We start from the raw sequence: 23,535 nt of genomic DNA on the forward strand, positions 1-23,535 counted from the left end.
CCATGCTAAAGAAGAAGCAGATGGAAAGCCTTGGTTTCATGATATCAAGGGATATTTGGCAAAAGGAGATTACTAGAGCTTGCAAATCCTACTCAGAAACGTACACTTCGGAGGTTGTCCAACAATTTCGTTCATAGTAGAGGAATCCTGTATAGGAGGACTCTTGATTTGGGACTATTAAGGTGTGTCAACGCAAAGGAAGCATCTATGCTACTAGAGGAAATTCATGATGGGACTTGCGGTCCACATATGAATGGTTTTATCTTGGCAAAGAAGATACTCTGGGCTGGTTACTTTTGGATGACTATAGAAACAAACTATATCCAGTACGTCCGGAAGTGCCACCGCTCTCAGATACATGCAGACATGATAAAGGTACATCCAAATGAGCTTAATGCAACAAGCTCACCATGGTCGTTCGTCGCCTGGGGAATGGATGTTATTGGACCAATCGAGCATGCCGCTTCCAACGGACACATGTTCATCCTAGTAGCCATCGACTATTTCACCAAATAGGTCGAAGCAGCATCTTACAAAGCAGTGACTAAGAAAGTTGTGGCAGACTTTGTCCGCGACCGCATTATTTGTCGATTCAGAATTCCAGAGTCAATCATTACTGATAGTGGCTCCAATCTCAACAATGACATGATGAAAACTATGTGCGAAACTTTCAAGATCAAACACAAGAATTCCACATCCTACAGACCTCAGATGAATGGAGTTGTAGAAGCTGCCAACAAGAATATCAAGAAGATATTAAGGAAGATGATAGAGAAGCACAGACAGTGGCACGAGAAGTTATCATTTGCTCTACTGGGGTATCGCACCACAGTCCGCACATCAACCGGGGAAACCCCTTATATGCTGGTTTATGGTACAAAGGTTGTCATCCCCGCTGAAGTAGAAATTCATTCCCTAAAGATCATACAAGAAGCTAAGCTCGACAACACAGAGTGGGTAAAAAGTCGTTATGAACAACTAGCTCTTATAGACGGAAAGAGAATGAATGCAGTTTGCTATGATCAACTCTATCAGAATAGAATGTCCAGAGCTTTCAACAAGAGAGTCAAACCAAGACAATTCACATCGGGGCAGCTGGTGTTAAAGAAAAATTTTCCGCATTAAGATGAAGCCAAAGGGAAGTTCTCTCCCAACTAGCAGGGTCCATACATGGTTCACCGGGTTCTAATAGGAGGAGCCCTCATACTTTCAGAAATGGACGGAGATGTCTGGCCAAAGCCGATTAATTCAGATGCAGAAAAGTGTTACTATGTGTAATCTTTATGTTTCCCTTATATAATGTAAATTGAACTACACCTGAACTGATTCCCGTTTAAGAGGGGATACGTAGGCAGCCCTATGGGTTCGGTCACAATTCAATAAAATTTTCATTTCCCCCGCAGTTGGAAACTAGGGCAGAATTTTGAGGAGGACCCTCAATATTCCTAAGTAATTTCAGCAGATCGTCGCAAGCAACAGTCAGAAGCATCAACCCATTCAGAAGTAATTCTGCCTTCCAATCTGCATAAGGCTACTCTTCTGCCTTCCAAGACTAAACACTGTCTCCATCTGCATACTTGCATAAGGCTACCATTCTGCCTTCTGAGGTAAATCTCTACCTCTCTCTGCATTTGCATCTTTCCATAAGGCTATCATTCTACCTTCGGAGGCTAAGCTCTGCCTCTAATTTTCTTTGAAACTAAGCACTATCTCAAGCATCGTTTATTTTGTTTCTCTTATGGGCTAAGCTCTGCTCTTCAATTCGTAAGACTAAGCTCTGTCTTATCCGCATCATGCTACTACATCTCATGGGCTGAAAGATTGCCTCATACTGCATCTCATGGGCTGAAAGATCGCCTCATACTTCATCTCATGGGCTAAAAGATCGCCAAATTATCCAAATGCATCATCGTTCAGAGGCATCATTTTCATAGCCTGAGAACACCATGTCATGGCTTGGGGATCCCTTTTAATCTTTTGCATATCATTACTCAAAGGCATCATGGTTCGAAGACGCCATCCCCATAGCCCGAGAGCATCATTTCATGGCCTGCAAATCCTTTATTGTACGCTTCATGGCCCATGACGTCATGGTATAAGGACGTTATCCTAACCATCCGAAGACAACATTCATGTTCTGACGGGAATTTGCATCATGTTTAAATTTATGCGCGATATATGCTTGTATTATTTTTAATTGCAGGTGCATCAACGAGCAACGACCATCCCGATAGGAGCGGCCCCACTCCAGTTCCCCCAGCCATATCAAACCTTAACCATTCCCTCAAACCTGCCACTCACTCGGCCCTAGATGTTGCGTCCGTTCTTGAGAAGTCTCCATCGGCATACTCCGCCGACGGATCCTGAACTACATATGGTCTAATTCTTATAAAACCAGGGATATGTAGGCAGATCAGAAAGCCAAGGTGCGGCCTAAACCTCTTCAAACCATTTCACTGGGTCAAAATTGGCCATCATATCTTGACCCGACAACTCTTTCATCCTTCCCAAGTAAAGAGGGGCAGCTGTTGATACCCAATTTTTCCCTATATATTTTTCAATATGCAAAATACCTTCAAAATAGCATATATATGCATATATAAGTATGTCCAAATGTTTCATTATTTTTCCATAATATTTAAATGGTTTTTAAATCAAATTATTTAACTATTTTATTCATAAAAAACCAATAATTATTTCCAAAATTATTATTTTGGTAATTCATTTATTGGACTTTTATATTTTTACTAAAATATAGCTAAAGTAATTTTTGAATATTTTTTTTACAAATTTATTTAGTATTTTTAGCTAAATTGCATATAATTGCAATATTAGCCCTTTTAAGATTCAATTGTGTTTTATATTCATAAAATTAATTCCTGAATTTTTAAATTGTTAATTATATATTATATATTATTTTAGTGCTTTCAATTTATTTCTAGAAATTAATTTACTATTTTTTATAATTTTAAAAGGGGAAAATTGGCTATTTAAATAATAACACAATTACATTTCAATTTTAGCCTAAATCTGACCCCAAATTAAACCCAATTTACCCAGCCCAATTCTCGTTCAAACCTGACCCTAACCCAATTAAACGACCCAACACGGATTCCCCTACCTACCCTCTTTAATCCAGGCCGTTGATCATTCAGATTAACGGCCAATATTCGCCCTTACCATTTGTAACCCTGAAAGACCCCTAAACCTACCTCATTCTTCACCAAACGCCGCCTTGAATCCCTCTTCTCTCAAATCTCTATGTAATCCCTCATGAACCCTAGCCGCCGCCATCTAATTTCACCCTAATCCGCCTTAACCCCTGCCTAATCCATGGCCTATAATGGGTAATGGAGGTGTGTATCAGCCTCCTATGGCTCTTGGGTGTTTGTTTCTTTGATTTCATGGCCAGACCTCGGGGGAATCTGGTCCAGTCCTTGCTCGACTTCTGTTCATGGCCTTTCTCCGGACATCCACGACCTTTCTCCGGCCATTCATGGACTTTCAAGGCAAATCCTTGACTTTTCTGGTTAGATCGGTAACTTTGAAGGTCTTTCTCACCTTTTCTAGGTTTTCCGAAACCCTAATCTTTACGATCTTTTGATTTTCTTTCAGATCAACCTTAGATCTGTACTTACTATGAACTTCTTAAGTGTTTTTCAAAGGTTCTTCAACTTTTCTTTCAAAACAACTCTTCATTTTTCAACGATTAGGGTTTTCCTTTAAGTTTTTTAAAAGATCTTGTCTCTGATTTTAATGTTGTTTATGATTTTGCTATGTTTAAAATGACTTGCTCATGTTGTTCTTCTATCTGTTTCAGCATGTTAAAAACCCTAGTTCCTTTTAGTCTTATCCGAGTTCTGAAACTGTTTGTTTAAATGTGTACTTGTTCTTTGTTTCTGACTCTCTTTTCCTTGTTTGACTTGTTTGATTTTGAGTTCTTACCATCTCTTAAACTTGACTATTGTCGAAGCCCTAAATTTCTTAGAAGTTTTTCTCATCTATTACTACTCTGAGACCTTTACTTGTTTCTGATTTCTCTTACTTGATACTATGTTCTTCTTCACTGTTGAATCTATGTGACTACTTGACCTACTTGATTACTGTGCTTCGAATATTTTTCTTACTACTAAATCCTAGCTTATTTCTGCCACTATTGTATGTTTGTGTTATCTCTTTTGCCAATGTGTTTGGCCTCGCATGTCTGATGCTTCTGTTCACTCTATTTATATACTGAAGTGCAGAATCATGTTTCTTCCTTGATTGATCTTGATCTTGTGACTGATTGCAAAAGCTTTTCTTTTATGAACCCTAATTTCACTGGCATGTTTAAAATTAATTTATTCCTTTCTCTTTACTGTGATGTTTTACCTTGCTGAATCCTTCCCCAAAATAAGCCTATTTTGAACTTGGACTTGATTGTTTACTTCATGCTTTTACTGCCCCTTATATGGCAATAACCAATCTGTCCCCAAACTGATTTCTTTCCTTAATTAAACCTGTTACTACCCGTTGAGCAGTGATTCCTTAATTAAAGGGAATCACTTGTGTTAATTGATTTTGATTATGATTATTTCTATGTTTATGTTTAATACTTTACCTCTTTTTCACTCATTTTCAAAACTATAAATACCCACCCCCTATTTTTTCAAAGACACGAACAATTTGAGTTCAAGAACACACACTTACACTCAAAACATTTGGACTCCCATAGACTCGGAGGAAGTTCAATGCAGTGTGGGTTATTGTTGATAGGCTGACCAAGTTAGCGCATTTCATTTAGGTGGTAGTCTCTTATTCTTCTGAGCGGTTGGCAGAGATCTATATCCGGGAGATTGTTCGTCTTTATGGTGTGCCAATGTCTATCATTTCTGATCGAGGTACACAGTTTACGTCACACTTCTGGAGGGTAGTTCAGTGAGAGTTGGGCACACGGGTCGAGTTAAGCACAACATTTCATCCTCAGACGGAGGGACAATCCGAGCGTACTATTCGGATTTTGGAGGATATGCTCCGAGCTTGTGTTATGGCCTTTGGAGGTTCGTGGAATCAGTTTTTTCCTTTAGCGGAGTTTGCCTACATCAACAGCTACCAGTGGAGCATCTTGAAGGCTCCTTATGAGGCTTTATATGGTAGGCAGTGTTGGTTGCCAGTTGGATGGTTTGAGCCGAGAGAGGCTCGGTTGTTGGGTACGAATTTAGTATAGGATGCCTTGGACAAGGTCAGGATCATTTAGGATAGGCTTCGTACAGCTCAGTCCAAGCAAAAGCGTTATGCTGACCGTAAGGTTTGTGATGTGGCATTCATGGTCGGCGAGCGGGTGTTGCTTCGGGTGTCGCCTATGAAGGGCGTGATGAGATTTGAAAAAAAAAACTAAGCCCTAATCATTTAGGATAGGCTTTGTACAGCTCAGTCCAAGCAAAAGCGTTATGCTGACCGTAAGGTTTGTGATGTGGCATTCATGGTCGGCGAGCGGGTGTTGCTTCGGGTGTCGCCTATGAAGGGCGTGATGAGATTTGGAAAAAAAGACAAGCTAAGCCCTAGATTAATTGGTCCTTTTGAGATTCTTGATCGAGTGGGAGAGGTGGCTTACAGACTTGTATTGCCACCGAGTTTATTAGCCGTGCATCCAGTGTTTCATGTGTCCATGCTTCGGAAGTATCACGGCGATCCATCCCACGTGTTAGACTTCAGCACTGTCTAGTTGGACAAGGACTTGTCCTATTAGGAGGAGCTGGTAGCTATTCTAGACCGGCAGGTTCATTAGTTGATATCGAAGAGTTTCCCTTCTGTTCGTGTTCAGTGGAGAGGTCAGCCTATTGAGGCGGCGACCTAGGAGTCCGAGTTTGATATGCGGAGCCGATATCCCCATCTTTTCTCTGACTCAGGTATTTCTTTTCTATGTCCATTCGAGAAAGAACGGTTGTTTTAGTCCGGGCGCGTTTCCAAAAAGCTTTTATGTGAAAACTAAGTGAAATAAGGAAATTGGCTTTTAAAATGGAATAAAATTGACTTTGGTCAATATTCTTAGTAAACAGACCCGGACCCGTAATATGATGGTCTCGTAGGGTCCGTAGTAAAATGTGGGACTTGGTCATATGCCCAGAATCGAATTCCGAGGTCCCAAGCCCGAGAAATGAATTTTTAAAGAAAATTATTTTCTGGAAAGTATAAGAGTTTTTGGAAATAAAAAGAGGTTTGAAATCGATGGTATCGGGCCCATATTTTTGTTCCGGAGCCCGATACAGGTCTTAAATAATAATTAAGATAAATCTGTGAAGTTTGGCAAAAATCGAAGTCCGTTTAGTATAAATTGGACCTTTATTTGAGAAATTGGAAATTTTGGTGTTCTTGAATGATTTCAAGAATTTGAGGTTTAATTCATAGTTGTTGATGTTATTTTAATGATTTGATTGCACAAGCAAGTCTGTATGATGTTTTTAGGTTAGTGTGCATGTTTGGTTTGGAGCCCCGAGGGCTCGGCTGGGTTTTGGACAGGCCACAGAGTGAAATTGGACTTAGGAGCAAGTGCTGGTATCTGGTATTTTTGCCCAGGCCTTTGATCTCGCAATTGCGAGACCAGGCTTCGCAATTGCAAAGAGAACAGGCTTGGTAATTGCGACCCCAATGTCGCAAATGCGAACCAAGCCTGGGCAGGCCTTGGTCGCAAATGCGACACTCCCATCGCAAATGCGACAGGTCCCTCGCAAATGCGAAGGTGACCGGATTTCTTCATGGTCTCAAATGCGACATATTCTTTGAAATTGCGAAGATATCAGCTTCCAAAGGGGTTTCCAATTGCAAACCCTAGTCGCAATTGCGATATCTGCGACCTGCTAAATCATAATTTAGCCGAAAATTCTTCTTTTTTCAAACTTTCTCAAAACCTAAACTCTCTTGGGCGATTTTCTAAAGACAAGTTCTTCTCCAAATCGATTGTAAGTCATTTCTAACTCATTTTTTTTAATCTATAACATCTTTTCACATGATTTCAACTCAAAATCAAGGGTTTTCATGGGAGAAATTGGGTGTTTTGGGTAGAACTTAGGTTTTTCAAATTTTGGGGATTTGGACCTCGATTTGGGGTCCGATTTCAAAATAAATTAAATATTTGAGTTCGTGGGGAAATGGATAATCGTGTTTTGGTTCTAACCTCGGGTTTTGACCATGTGGGCCCGGGGGTCGATTTTTGACTTTTTGGGGAAATCTTTAGAAAACTTATTTTCATGCATTAGAAATGATTCATTTAGCAATTATTAATATTGTTAAGTAAATTGTGGCTAGATACAACCGAATTGGTGGAAACAAGAGGTAAAGCGATAGTTGAGGCTTGAATTGTGTTCGTGGTTTTGAGGTAAGTGTTTGGTCTAACCTTATCTTGAGGGATTAGGAGTTGTGTCTTATTTGCTATGTGTTAATTGTTGATTACGCCATATAGGCATGGTGACGCGTATCTATACGTTAGTGTCAAGCTTGCCTGTGAGTCCTATATTATGATTAATGTGACTCCGTATCGTATTGTTCATACTTTATATGATGATTTCTATTGTTGAACAAGGCTTGTGGAAGTATTATTGGTAATTGAACATTGTAGAGCATTGGCTCAAGTTGAGAATTGAGTTGCGAAGTAATTGAGGAAAAGAGAAGAGGTTTATGATGTTGTTTCCCTTGCCGGGATGTTATTGCTTTTGAGTTTATCTCCCTTGCCGGGATGTTATTACTCATAATATTGTTTCCCTTGCCGGGATATTGTTGATATGCTATTATTCCCTTGCCAGAATTTTAATGTGATTATTGATTCCCTTACCCAAATTGCTTTGTGATTTTTGCTTGGGTAAGGAATAGTGTAAATCATGAAGGGTGATATCGTGTATGATTTTGAGAGTGTTAATGCACGAAGGGTGATGCCGTGTAAATTTTGTGAGGTAAAAGCATGAAGGGTGATGTCGTGCCGCACGATGTGCAATATCGTTCCATGATATAAGTGATAATGCATGAAGGATAATTCCATGCCATGACTATGTGAGGTAAAAGAATGAAGGGTGATACCGTGCCGATTATATTGATTCTTATGGTGAGAACGAGAGTAACAGCACGAAGGGTGATGTCGTGCACTTGTCTTTGGTTTTCCTTATTCTTGTTTATAATTGAGTTATGGTGATCTTTACATTTATCTATAGATTTTCTGTTGTTACTTGATATTTCCCCGCAACATGTTTCCCGCTCCTATCATTAACTGTAAATTTCTGCCTTTATTTTCCATTGTATATGATTTAACTGCACAAGTTTATTTGGTAGTCCTGTCCTAGCCTCGTCACTACTTCGCCGAGGTTAGGCTAGGCACTTACCAGCATATGGGGTCGGTTGTGCTGATACTACACTCTGCACTATGTGCAGATCCTGGTGCTGCAGCTTTTGGACCACATTAAGGTTGTTGCCTTCATTCCATTAGGCAACCCGAGGTAGTCCTGCAGCCGTCCGAATGCCTAGTCGTCTCCTTCTATCTTCCCATTTTGTTTCTTTTATGTATTTCAGAAACGACTTGTATTTTTCTTTCAGACCCTTATTTGTAGTACTCTTAGACAGTCTGTGAAATTGTGACACCAGTTCTGGGTAGTTTATGTTGAAGGTTTTGTATCGATATTGGTATTAAATTGTCATATTCGTTCTTCCGCTTATTTAATTTCCGCTGTTTATATAATGTAAATTCACAACTGATAAAGGATTAAAAATGGGAAAAGGTAATTAATTGTAATGGTTGGCTTGCCTAGCTTTCACGAGTAGGCGCCATCACGACTCCCGAGGGTGGAAAAATCCGGGTCGTGACAATTTTAAGGATCATGTGCCCTTTGCTTGATTTTGAATTTCTAATATAATTTATTACCTCTTGGATTATGACAATATTGTCACAAGATCTTCTGCCCTTAATGAAGCTTGCTTGGTAAGATCCAATTAATTTATTAAGGATGGACATAATTCTATTGGCGATGACTTTTGTAATTATTTTGTACATAGTATTATAGAGGCTAATTGGTCTAAAATTTCTTAGATTATTAGCATTCTCAAATTTAAGAATTAGGCATAAGTATGTTTTATTAGTGATTGTAGGAATGCAGCTATCCTCATAAACTTTGTGGAAAAAGGCATTTACACTATCCTTGATGGTATGCCACTATTTTTGATAAAAGAAGGAGTGTAAACCATCAGGTCCTGGAGATTTATAAGGGTTAAAGGAGAAAACTGCCTTAGCAATTTCTTGGTCCGTTAAGGGATAGTCTAGGCACGATAGTCCATTGTACGTATCCATAAGGGTTGCATTTGTTCTTGTATGCCAAATAGAATGTGTTTGGGAAGTTGTGAATAGATTTTTAAAATAATTAATCGTGTGGATCATTATGCAATTGTGATCACCTATCCAATTTCCCTTGTCATCTTTGAAGAAGAATATTTTATTGATTCTTCTTCTATCAGTAGCACTAATGTGGAAATTTTTTGTGTTTGTGTCACTGTCGTTTAACCACAAGACTCTAGACCTAATTTCCAGTAGTCTTCTTCCAACTTAAGGATGTCATTATATTGTTGGGTAAGATTTAACTTCTAGTTGTTGGAGAAAAGGTCTTACATAGTATTTAAGGCTTCTTTGGATCCCTCCTAGCCTAGCTAGGAGTTTTTTTTTGTTTATGGATATTTTTAAAGGTTTCTTTACTCCAAAGTCTTACATCCATTTCAAAAGAGCTAGTTGCTTTTATTAGATCATTATTACTCCAATTTTTTTTACTAGGTTAATAAAGTCAGGGTGGGAAAGGGCTTATCTATGTAAACATTATTTTTATTCTGTAATGAGACCAAGGTGGGATTGTGGTCAGAATATGTCTTAGGAAGATGAATTGTTGAGGCTTGGGGATATTGTTCTAGCCATTCCATATTGGCATAAACCTTATCTAATCTTTCCATAATTAATCCTTTATTTTTTCTTCTATGATTTGACCACGTAAACCCTTTGAAACCTAGATCTAGTAATTTACAATGATTTAGCTAGTTAAGATTTTTCTAGCTCTATTTTGGTTAACAGCCTTGCCACCAATTTTTTTGTCTGCCCTAGTAACATCATTAAAGTCCCCTCCCATTAGCCAAGCCACTTTATAATTATCAAATAAAATTTCCATGTTCCGCCAAAGAATATCTCTTTTTGTTTGTTAGTGCCAGCATAAATAGAGCTTAAAAGCCAGGATTTGTGGTTAGGTTTTACCTCTACCATTCCTTCTTGTGAAGTTGTTCACAATAACTTTTGTGTGGTTCCACAGGATTACCATCCCTCCAGCTTGTCCCTCCGCTAATACCTCTATCATTTCTGTAAAGTTGAACTCTTCTAGGATGGACACATGCGTAGCCATCCTAGTTTCCAGTAGGGTAACCATGCTAGGCTTGTGGGTATCCATAATTTCCCTAAAGTTTCTTCGAAAGTTAGCATTGTTTGCACCTCGGACGTTCCAAATAACAAAATTAATTGGTTGGTTCACTGATAGGGGAGTGGGATGGTTGTGACAGTTTTCCTTCATTGCCATGGCAATATTCCTCTTGTGGGATGGAACTAGGATGACTATATTTTCACCTACTATTGGATCGTGTGGGGGCCTTATATCGATTGAGCATTTGAACAGAGTCATCGGGCAGCTGATGATGCATTTTTTGTCGAGCCATTCTTTGAAGATTGAGATTTTTACCTCGTTTAGGTTTGAGAATGCCACCCTTGGTTCCCCCTGGTGATGGATGTGTTCTTTCTCCACCTCTGAGTTTTGTTCTTGTTGTTGTATGTCCTCCTGTGGTTGAGCTTATTCTTCTGCTTGAGCAGGTGGATGTTGTTGAGAGAGAGGAGGAGGTGGAGGTTGTTGCATATCCCAGCGGGTGAAGATATGGTTCACCAGTGACATCTCTTCCGGAGCAAAGAATGCAAGGTTGAGAGGGATGTTCGAGGGCATCAGAGTGTTTGGATTCCCCAGAATATTCCATATTTCTTGCATGTTGTTGGCTAGATTGAGCTAATGGCTGCAAGATGTTGCTCATCCACATCTGGTTGATACAGTTGGTCATTGCTAGGTGCATGCCTTCTGAGATCAATTGTGCCAAATAGTTAGTGTTCTGGATGATGAGGACTGAGTCCTCACCATTGATCTGCAGGTTGAAGGATATTGCATGCCCCATCAGACCCAGCTCGATCTAGGACTGTGGTTGATGACTACGGGGGGGGGGGGTTTGGAGGTTGTGCATAAATTACTGGTGAAGTAGGGATTTGTGGTGGTAGTGGAGGAAGATTTTCTATTGGGTAGGGACGGTGTAGACGCTGGAATTGGATTAGTCTGTATCTTCTCCGTAAGGTTAGTGGTATGCGAGGCATTTTGGATAGTGGGGTTGTCTCATATAGGAAGCTTATGATTGACAATTGGGATTGTTGATGAAGGAGTAGGGATAATTGGCAGAGTAGGATCTATTTGCATGCAAGATGAAGTATTTTTCGTAGGGGTTTTAACAAAATTTGGAGGAGATTTCATCTCCAACACTTGTTTACTTGGGTCTGCCAAGTGTTTAACCCTAGTATGGTCATTAGTTTGCATGCAAGATATATTAGGAGGATTTGTTAGGATTTGATTATCATTAGGGTTTATTACCTGAGTAGGATTGTTACTAACTTGAAGGTCATTGGTCATGGTAGTTTTTATAGGATTTTTAATATCAGATTTGTTAGTAGAGGTAATCATTTGGACATAGGAGTTAGGGGGTGTCTTTTGTGGTGATACGTTTCCTCCACTTATCTGATTTTGGGGTTTTTTGCATGAAGAGGAGTAGTGGTATTGGTAATACCATTGTTTAGGATTGAAACCATGTGCCCATTATGATTGAAGAGGCTATTAGCACTAATATCGTAATTAGAGTTGACATGGGTTTGTTGATAGGAAAGTCTAAATGATAATTACTAAGATTTTTATTTTTATCCAGATTTAGAGGGAGGATAGAATTCTTATCAACATATTTTAATTTCTGGGTATTAAGAAACTTACCTGTTGCCGCATAAAAAATCCTTACATTTATACCTGTGTTGCTGATGGATTTCCTTATTGGCAGCTCACCTTGATTTGTGATTGGCTTCTTCTTTTTTGGGAAAGAAACAGTCTGCCATTCACTAGTAATATTTGTTGCAGGGGGATTTGAATTTTGGCTTCCATTATTGGTTGTGGATAGATTGTGCGGGGTAGAGAGAGAGCACTTCAAAGAGGAATGACCTAGGCAGCCACATGATTTGCATATGATATTATCACCCTCGTATAAGATTAGTTGTTTATGCGTCCCAATTTGGATGTAAGATTGGACAGTTTGTTCCAATGAAATTTGTACACACAACCTCGCGTATCTACCTCTAATGGTAGAAGATGTATATCCATCAATTTTAAGTAACTTTCCTATAGCGTTTCCAATTTTTGACAGAATAATTTCATCATAAAATTCGGTTGGTAGCTTTAGCAATCTAATCCAGATGGCAGTGTAGCTTTGAGTTGTGTTAGTTTGTGTGAGTCCACCAAACAGTAGAGTACCTGGTTGTTACATCTCGCATTTTCGTACGTTAAAATTTGGTTTTCAGTTAATCGACATAGACTCGGTGCTGAGATCATCTTGACGTTAACGTACTTACGCTATTTACAACAAGCGATAAATAAGTGTTACGAAGGATAAAGAGTACGCGACTTAAAGAAAAAGAGTTTTGTTGAAGGTTGTCGATGTAGGATAAAATACGGGTCGAGCGATAATACCCGATATTTATGGACTAGTACCATACAAGGTACCATGTGACCACGGTAGTATAATATATAAAGTATATTAAAAATAAGTAAAATTTTATGTAATTTGAAATAAATTTTAAATTATGCGGGTAATTGGTTAATTACCGGGTAACAGAATATTACTCGATTAACGAATAAGCGGATAAAAAGCTTAATAGTTATCCCCCAACCATGTGGCAAGAAGCCACTAAATTAAGAGGTGACTAAGTAGTCACTTATTTTCCACCTAGGCATAAACACAAATTGTCTAATTAACCAAATGATCTGCCAAATCTAAAAAGAGCCAAAAAATGACTTAAGGATGTCATTCTTTCCAAAAGCAAGAATGAGAAACGTAAGGCTTTAGATTAAAGTCTTAGAAAGACATAGAAAAGTATATTCCAAGAATCTGCCCTCAACATCGTTTAAAAACCTTTAAGCTTCATTTCATTATTTTGGGTTGAAACCAAGTAGTAGGAGACAAAGGCTTCAAAACGTTGGAGTGAGCTTAAAAATTTAAAATTCATTCATTGGTTTAGAATCGTCCAAGGCAGAACAAATCCGTTAAGGAATTCAGGTGTAATTTCATTCACATTTCGCATAATAAGGTATGTTAAAGCTAAACTCTTCTTTCGTTTGGCATGATCTCGTCATTACACGATTTTGTTTATGAGCCATAAAGAAAAATTTATATCCCGGAATTTACATATATTTTGCTAGTCTCGCAAATTGTGTATATTTTCCTAGTTTGTAAGTTATAATATTCTCCTTATAGGGAATTCATATTCAGTTGAGTATTTCCTTCTCATAGTCAAGAAAGAAGAGAATTTATATATATACAGTATTAAAAGTATTTTCATTACCATCGAGCTATAATCGATGGGCAGGACCCTATTGGGCAACCTCTAATCAGATGGTAAGTTATATACCGAGCCTACTGTGGTCGAGCGCTTATGAGAGAGCCTAGTTGGTTGAGATACAGAGCCTAGTATGGCCGAGCGCCTATGAGTGAGCCTACTATGGCAGAGAAGTTATATATATATACGGAGCCTACTATGGCCGAGCGCTTATAAGCGAGCCCAGTTGGTCGAGATACATAGCCTGGTATGGTCGAGCGCTTATGAGCGAGCCTACTACGGCAGAGCAGATATATATGTATACCAAGCCTTATAGGGCCGTACAACTGTTTTACTCACTATATTAAGAGAGTTGAGTCAGTATCAGCAGATGAGCATATCTTCAGATGTTCTTGACTCCCAGTTGTTTCAGTTATTATATTATCAGTTCAGTTTCAGCTTCAGTATATTGCCTTACATACTCGATATATTATTTCGTACTAACGTACCTTTCTGGGGGCACTGCATTTCATGTGTGCAGGTTCAGACAGACAGACGGGTAGACCTCCTCAGTAGGTGTTTCCCGAGTTAAGCTTTATCGGTAAGCTCCCCTTTTATTGGAGTTGCCAAGTCTAGTAGTGTGGTGCGTATCTTGTTTATATATGTAGATAGGTTATGGGTAGGTTGGGGCCCTGTTCCGATCATAGTACATCTAATAGTAGAGGATTATAGATAAATCCTGTCAGTTAGCACAGTATGTTGGGCATGTAGGCCCTGTACACATATTTTGTTGGTTTGTCAGTTGTAGTAATTAAGATGGCCTTGTCGACCCAGCTTTATGTTGACATTTAGTCAGCGTTAGTCTTCTATTCAGCTTTATATTTTGCATCGCACATTTTCTTGCAATGTGGCCCATGGCCAAAGTATGATATTACATGTTCAGAGTCTCTTAGTCGAAAGTGTTATACAAGGATAAGTGAGGCACTAGGTGCCGGTCTCGCCCCCAGGATCGGGGCGTGACACTGGTCCTCTACGAGATTCTGCTGAGAATGCTAATAAAGCAGTACGTAAATAAGGCAGAGGATTTTTACATGGAAAAATCCCACACAAGGGGATCAAAAAACTACGACCTACACCTATAGGCTTTCAACTTCACTAACTTGTAAAAACTCATTACAAGCCACTTTGCAATGACTCCATTACAAAGAATTTACTCAACTAACTTGTGGTACTCTTACCACAAGCCACTTTGTGACTTCCTAGTTACAAAAACTTTTACTAACTTGTGATGCTCTCACCACAAGCCACTTTGTAATTATACGATTACAAAGACTTTTGCTTGTGACTAAACCTAGTCACAACATAAACTCAAGGAGCTTACGGATTTACAAGAGGATTCCTAATTAAATAAGAGTTCTCTTAGTCCATGCAGGCAATGTTCGTTTTTTGTGAGTGGTACCTAGTTTCTCTTTTGTAGTCACCTTTTCAGCAAACACTTTGTTTTTCTAAATCGATTGATTCTTGGCCTGGACATCTTCCTTGAGGTGCCCAGTGTTCCCACATTGGGTACAAAGCCAGTTATTAGAGTCAGTGACATACTTGATGTGAGGGTTGTGAGGAGTTTTCTCCCTTTGGAACCCTGTTCCCTTCCTGTTTTCACAATAATTAGTGTGCAAGGCAGTGGTAGCTTCTAAGGACCAGGTCCACTTTAGGGACATTTCAAGGTCATTCATTACTCTTTCCAGATCAGTTTGGAGTTGCTCATTTTTCTCAATTTCAGCACACATCCTAGATCTCATAGCTTTCACCTCATTTCAAGACTAGTATGTTCCTCACTGGCTATTTCCTTTCCCTTTCTAGAATTTTCAGATTCTTACTTAGTCCATGGTTTCACTATTGTTTCCCTTAGGTCTGTAATTTCTACCAACACATTATCATTTTCTTTTCTGAGGATTTCAATGGTTTTCTTATGGTCAGTAACTACAACCACTAATTCGTCTCTAGTTTGTTCAGATTCTCCTAATTCTAAGGTCTAAGAATCCATATCTTCCACAAGACTATGAAAAGCAGTGATTAATACATCAGCTAAAGACATGAGTTTTTTTGGAGAATAGGATTTTAGATTTCTCTGAACATACCTGAAATTTACCTCTTTGTTGCCATTATCTTCATCATCATCTGATTGAGCCATGAAAGCAAAAGTTGAGTCATATCCAATCTCCTCGCCTTCAACTGCCATCATGGAACTATCACTAGTATCAGTTTCATCTTCAGACTCACTAGAGTAACCCCCCATGCTGCAAGAGTCTGTCTCATCATATTGTCAACGGATCTTTTTCTATTAAAGTCCTTAAAGGGAACCGGGTTCGTCTTAGCTGTTTTCTCATGGTAGTTCTTGGAGAATTCTTGTTTCAAGAGAGGACAATGTTTCATGAAGTGTCCAGGCTTTCCACACTTGTAACAAAGATCACAGTTTTTTAGTCTGTTAGAGCCGTCCCTTTTTAGCATTTCTCCATTTCTTCTGACCATCTTCTGAAATATTTTGGTTAAGTAAGCCATGTCACTGTCTTCCTCACTTGAATCATTGTTATCAGCTTCAAGTACCAGGTTTTTTCCTTTCTTTGGTTCTTTTCTTTCATTGTCTATCTTTCTCTTCAACTCATAGGTCTTCAAGTTTCTGATCAGCTCTTCTATGGTCAGCTCTTGTAAGTCCTTTGATTCAGTAATAACATTCACTTTGCTTTCCCAAGAGCTAGACAGAACATTTTCCTCACTAGCTTGTTTCTGGGAATAGTTTTACCTAGTGAATGTAACTCATTTATGATGGAAGTGAATCTTGTGTGCATATCTTGAATGGATTCATCGTCCCTTATTTTAAAGAGTTCATACTCGGTAGTGAGCATATCAATCTTAGACTATTTTACTTGTGTAGTTCCCTCATGAGCTGTTTGCAAGGCTTTCCATATCTCCTTCGCAGTGTCGCAGGTAGAGATTCTATTATACTCTTCAGGTCCTATTCCACACACTAGAATTTTCTTGGCACAAAAGTTCTTCTCCACAACTATCTTGTCTGCTTCAGTGTACTCTTTGCTGGATTTTGCCATTGAAAATGGAAGTTCATCTAGTACCTTGGTTGGAACATAAGGACCATCGCATATGATATCCCATAACTTACAATCCTCAGCCATGATAAAATCGTGCATTTTTATTTTCTACCACCCATAGTATTGTCCATTGAACTTGGGTGGTCGGTATGTAGATTAACCTTCTCAAAATTTGGTGGAGAAGCCATGAGGATCCTTCCTAGGTGTTAGCCTGATAGGAGGAACCTGCTCTGATACCAATTGTTAGTTTGTGTGAGTCCACCAAACAGTAGAGTATCTGGTCCTTTACGAGATTCTGCTGAGAATGCTAATACAGCAGTACGTAAATAAGGCAGAGGATTTTTACGTGGAAAAATCCCACACAAGGGGATAAAAAAACTACGACCTATGCCTATAGGCTTTCAACTTCACTAACTTATAAAAACCTATTACAAGCCACTTTGCAATGACTCCATTACAAAGAATTTACTCAACTAACTTGTGGTACTCGTACCACAAGCCACTTTGTGACTTCCTAGTTACAATGACTTTTACTAACTTGTGATGCTCTCACCACAAGTCGCTTTGTAACTCTACGATTACAAAAACTTTTGCTTATGATTAAACCTAGTCACAATATAAACTCAAGGAGCTTACGGATTTACAAGAGGATTCCTAATCAAACGCTTCTAGCTAAGTTGTTTAGGAGATACAATAAGTACAATCACAAAGTAACAACTCAACTAGGACAACAACAAGCTATCTTTTAGGAACTGGCCCGTAGTTGCGTTGAACTTTGTTCTTCAAGCTTGTAAGGATTGATTTCTCTATTTTTGGCAAGAAGCTTGAATAAGAAAACTGAAATCTTCAAGTGATGTTTTGTATAAAATCATTGTAGGTACACCTTGATCACATCACTTGAAATGACGTGAGCACTTTAGTTGGTCAGAGAATGAGTGGGCGTTGGAGACAGTGCAGTGCGGTAGAAACAGTGCAGTCAGTCATTTCATTTCTAGTTGTGACCAATTGACTTGTACTGTGATAAGGGAACCACAAGGGTATCAGATCCTTGTTTGGGTTCCTAGCTCCTGAAGCTATAGCAATTCACCTTTAGCTGGAATTCGTTAAGCTTGCAGTATAGTCCGAGTAAGTCGGGTTCCCTATCTGGTTCTTAACAGTAAGTTTGTTAGATCATCAAAATATAAGGCAAGAACATTTAAAACCTATCAATTTCCCCCTTCTTGATGATGACAAACTTAACATTTATAGAGTGGATTTAGAGCAGTAAGAACCAGATTAAGTAACAGGACAACACAGGTTCCTCCTGACTCTATGTCTTTCCCTCTGAAACACAGGCCATATTTGGCATCATAAAAAAGCAGACAGAATAACAACATAAAGAAGTCCAGCTAAGCTAACTCATGCCACATATGTGCATACAATCATGATAGATAATAGAAACACAGAAGAAAAGTACTGACATAATAAAACAAAGATTGATATTAATAAAACTTTAATATGCCTTTGCTTTGAAAAAGCGAAAGGCAACATTGGACTTGTTAAAACGGGAGCAATAGTGTTTCATCCCAACCATATAAAAAAACAAAAAACAAAAACATCCGCTAAAATATCAAAGAAAATTTAACAAACATTTTCAGAAACTGGTCACTGAAGGGGTACTTAGGGGGCACTAGGAGTAAAGGGCTTGGAAGCTGCAGCAAGCGTTTGGAGAACGAGGTCTATTCGGGCATTTGTCGAATTTTGCTCATTGAACAGTTCTGCTTTCAGGTTCTCTACTTGTGCCCTGAGATTATCATTCTCCTTTGTCAAACGAGACACTTCATCATTTGACACCGGAACACCTTGGGTTTGATGACCTTGCAGGATAACATTCCCTTCAACCGACTAATTTCCTCAGCAGCACTGTTCTGAGCATTAATAAGCTGTGAGAAAGTCTGCTTCCTAGTTCCCACCTTGCGTATCCCCAGTAGGACTTCAAAGAATTTGAACACTTGTGTAAGCAGGAACCCATAGGGAAGGCCATGATTACCATCTTTGAAGGTGGCAACCTTTTGTATGTGCTCAATCATAATAGCAGGCAGACTCACAGGAGTAAAACTGTCTAGTTGCTCCATCAAGAATAGGTCAGAATTAGAACTCACTGACCTCCTCTCAGCTCAAAGCAATAGAATTTTGTTAACCAATTCGAACAGCAACTGATAGACAGGGAGTAGCGCTTTCTTATGGATCTGGTCCCCCTTCTGGTTTGCGTTGGTTTTTACCATGGCATTTCTGAAGTTAAACTGACCACACATCTTTTACACTGGGCACACCAGCTATATGAACTTTTAGGTTCTCTCCAAGCAACTTTACATCAAACACGATATCCACCCCATTGACCAAGGCACAAATGTGGTCAGTCTCAACTAGAAAGAGGCTAGCAAAGAAGCTTTGCACCTCATCCTCATATACCTTAGGTGCATCAATTTGAAATAGATGCGCCCAACATTGAAACTCGACCATTTCTAGAATTTGGCGCATTCCAGCCATCTCAGAGATTGTTGGGTCAAACGTACGACCCAGCAAAACCTTTTGATGCCTTAGGCATTCAGAGCCAAGGCTGACTTCACTTCTCATTCTCTTCATAGAACCAGTTTTTTCAAAAGTTTCAGACTTGCGTTTGTCGTACTTCTCTCCACTAAATTTTCCTTTTCCCTTGGATTTGACAAACACATCCTCATTTGACATCGAAAACTCACTTACCACCTCTTTCATCTTGGACCTAGATGTTGACCCCTTCTTTACTGAAGCAGGCTTCGTCTTTTTCGAAGATCGTCTAACAAGTGAACCAGGTTCATCTAGGGTTTACTCTTCCACCTCGACTACAGGGACCGCCTCATCACTTACAGGTACACCATCTTTCACCAACTTTCTCCTTTTCTTCTTACTACTCTTCTTGCACTTTTGAAGAGCAGAATCATAGGCCACCATAACTTGAAGCCTGGTAGTAGGTCGTTTGGTTTCAGACTCAGGGGTGGACACAACCCTCCGCTTTCTTATGAATGCATCAAGAGCCACATTATCTAGGTCTTCTTCATAACTGGATCTCATTTCAGGTGCTTGAATTTCTAAGGGCACAACATCGAATCCAGGAACAACACTGTCCTGGGAATGAAAGCCCTGACCTGGGTCCTTCCGAGAGGGATCAGGTTCCTCATGTGATGCCCTAATAGTATCTGCTAGTGCATCCCCTTCAACAGTTACAATGGACCCTTCTTCCCTCACACCTTGTGCCTCGTTTTTCTAAGAGGTGATCTCATGCAATACACCATCATCAGACACCACAAACACGGTTACAACATTTTTCTCTTCCTCACATGGTGATACCACCACCATGGAATCGGTAGCAATGATGGTAGAACTCTTTGTGACCTCAGGGTTTTGACCTTGTTCTACACTTGGTTTTTGACTGGGGGAGCCTCAGACGATGGGGATAATGGAGCAACAGTGCTAAGGGTTTCTGAATTAGGAAGAGACTGGGAGACTGGGTGAGGTGTGACTGTAGAGGCAGGAGTAACAGTGGGTGAGAAAGGCTCAGTGGGAGCGGAAGGCTCCATAGATTGATTAGTAGTAGTTACGACTAAGGCAGGGAGATCGGAAGTTGTCTCAGCCATAAAAGAAAATGATGATGCTTTTTGGGAAATTCTAATATAAGACTTATGGTTAGGAAGAGCCGAAAAGAGGGTTTTTAAAAAGAGAGGAATAATTATAAAGAGAGAGGAATAGGCATCGATTCTGAAACGGTAGTTGGGCGTGGAGAATTGCAATATTTCAGAGGGAGATGGAACAATTTGAAATGAAGAGATGTGACAGCAGGATCTGAAAAGTTGATGACATGGTAGTTGTGTTTTGTACCCTTTTTAAGACGTGTATTAAAGGATGCACAAAACTACTAATGGTACAAGAACCAAGTTCTTGACCTTTTTATTTAAAAGAGTCAATCCTCTTTTATCATTCATGCACTGCATCTATAGCTTCTATACTCATTATGCATATTTACCTGCAACGGTGTTGAAGTGAGTTAGACATGGTTAGAAAACACTTTTAGCGAGTTATTTCTTGAAGGTGAAAGCCAGATAAAGAGGAATCAGGTTCTCAATTGGGCTTTAAAAGCCCCAGCTTTACTCTGTTTCTTTCAAACTGTTCCCTACTTAGCGCCTTGGTGAAGATGTCTGCAATTTGATCTTCTATGCTGTAGAACTTCATACATATCAGCCATTTCTCCACATTGTCCCTCAGAAAATGATGCCTCACATCAATATGCTTTGTCCTTTTGTGTTGAACTGGATTCTTGGCCATGTTGAGTGCATTGGTGTTGTCACATAGAAGGGGCACACTCTTAGTGAGTACCCCAAAGTCCTCTAGTTGTTGTTTAATCCATAAAAGTTGAGCACAATAGGATGTTGTGACACATATTCAGCTTCACCTATTGAAAGATCCACTGAATTTTGCCTCCTTGTGCCCCAAGAGATAAGACATGAACCTAAGAAGTGAGCCATTCCAGAAGTGCTTTTCTTGTCCACAAGATAACCTGCATAATATGCATCAGCATACCCAATCAGATTAAAACTGTCACCTGACAAATAATACAATACCAGGTCCTGTGTTTCTTTGAGATATCTCAGTATTCTTTTGGCAACCTTCAAGTGAGATTTCTTGGTATTTGATTGAAACCTTGCACACAACCCCATACTAAAAACAATATCTAGTCTGCTGCCAGTAAGATAGAGGAGAGACCCAATAATGCCTCTATACATGGTTTGATTCACAGGAGATCCAGTTTCATCTATGTCCAGTCGAGTGCCAGTAGCAATGAGAGTGTCTATCACCTTTGATGCTTCCATGTCAAACCTCTACAAGAGCTCCCTGATGTATTTTTGCTGACAAATGGATATACCCTTTGGGGACTATTTTACTTGAAGACCCAAGAAGAAGTTCAGTTCCCCTATCATGCTCATTTCAAATTCACTTCCTATGAGTTTTGCTAATTCTTCACAGAGAGAATCAGCTGTTGCTCCAAAAATGATCATCAACATAGACCTGAACAATGAGCAGGTTCCTTCCTCGTTTCTTTAAGAAAGGAGTGTTGTCAATTTTCCCTCTTTTAAATCCATTTTCTAAAAGGAACTTTGACAACCTTTCATACCAAGCTCGAGGAGCCTGCTTCAGCCCGTACAGAGCTTTGTCCAGTTTAAACACATATTCAGGGTGCTCATGACATTCAAACCCTAGGGGTTGCTTCACATAGACTTCTTCCTTAAGGAGTCCATTCTAAAATGCACTCTTGACATCCATTTGGAATAAGGTTAATTCCATATGATATACAAAAGCAATTAGAATTCTAATAGCCTCCATGCGAGCTACTGGAGCAAAGGTTTCATCATAGTCAATCCCTTCCTCCTCATTGTAGCCTTGGACCACTAGCCCGTCATGAGGATCCTTCTTAGGTATTAGCCTGGTAGGAGGAACCTGCTCTGATACCAATTGTTATTTTGTATGGGTCCACCAAATCGTAGAGTACATGGTCCTCTATAGGTTTCTTCTGAGAGCACTTAGTAAAGCAGTAAGTAAATGAGGCATATGATTTTTACGTGGAAAAATCCCGCACAAGGGGATCAAAAAACCACAACCTAAGTATATAGGGTTTTAACTTCACTAACTTGTAATCTAACATATTACAAGCCACTTTACAATACTTCCTATTACAAAGGATTTACTCAACTAACTTGTGTTACCTTTACCACAATCCACTTTGTGACTATCTTAGTTACAAAGGATTTTTCTAACTTGTGATGCTATCACCACAAGCCACTTTGTAATTCTACAATTACAAAGACTTTTACTTATGACTAAATCTAGTCACAACCTAAACTCAATGAGTTTGCGGATTTACAAGAGGATTCCTAATCAGTGTGCTTATAAGTAAGCGATTTAGGAGACATAGTAAGTACAATAACAAGGTTACAACTCAACTAGGACGGCAACAATCAATATTTTAGGAACTGCTCTGTAGTGGCGTTCAACCTTGTTCTTCAAGCTTGAGAGGATGATTTTTCTATTTTTTCAAGAGGCTTGAATGAGGAATAAAAACCTTCCAGTGATGTCTTTGTATAAAGCTTCATCGGGTACATCTTGATCACATCACTTGAAGTGATGTGAGTGCTTTGTTTGGTTAGAGAATGAGTGGGCTGATAGTGTATTGTAGTATGGTAGACAGTATCGTCAGTCACTTCAGTTCCAGCTGTGTCCAAATGACTCTGTACTACTATATAGGAACCACAAGAGCATTAGGTCCTTGTTTGTTTCCTAGCTTCTGAATCTGTAGCAGTTCATCTTTAGGTCAGGTTGTTGCAGTAATCCAAAGTAGGTCAGGTTCCCTATCTGGTTCTTAACAGTAAGTTTGTTAGATCATCAAAACATAAGGCAAGAATATTTAAGATCTATCACATAGCATTTGCACCCAAATGTTCTTAGGTGAGTCAGCTTGGGTTTCCTTCTATTTAATAATTTATATGGGGTTTTGTTCAGAAGTGATCTGATCATGCACCTGTTCACCAAGTAGCAGACAACTTCAGCCCAAATGTTCTTTGCAATTCCACTATCGATCAACATTGTTCTTGCCATTTCTTCTAGAGTTCTCTTCTTCCTTTCTTCTACTCCATTTTGCTGGGGGGTTTTGGGAGCTGAGAAGTTGTGAATAATGCCATTTTCATTGAAGAATTCATCAAATTTGACATTGTCAAA

At 39.3% G+C, this 23,535-nt stretch overlaps 1 protein-coding gene across 1 annotated transcript; it reads right to left on the reverse strand.

The window, feature by feature from the left end:
• Nucleotides 1-21,152: 21,152 nt before the first annotated feature.
• Nucleotides 21,153-21,635, reverse strand: LOC138875372 (secreted RxLR effector protein 161-like). The gene has a single exon (XM_070154198.1). The coding sequence runs from the start codon at nt 21,633-21,635 to the stop codon at nt 21,153-21,155; it is 483 nt and encodes a 160-aa protein (XP_070010299.1).
• Nucleotides 21,636-23,535: the final 1,900 nt, after the last annotated feature.

This window comes from Nicotiana sylvestris, chromosome 8 (genome assembly GCF_000393655.2).
Source record: "Nicotiana sylvestris chromosome 8, ASM39365v2, whole genome shotgun sequence".
Lineage (NCBI taxonomy): Eukaryota > Viridiplantae > Streptophyta > Magnoliopsida > Solanales > Solanaceae > Nicotiana > Nicotiana sylvestris.

Bases quoted from the DNA above. Each gene is read 5' to 3' on its own strand.
- LOC138875372 (XM_070154198.1), bottom strand. From the start codon at position 21,635: ATGGAAGCATCAAAGGTGATAGACACTCTCATTGCTACTGGCACTCGA.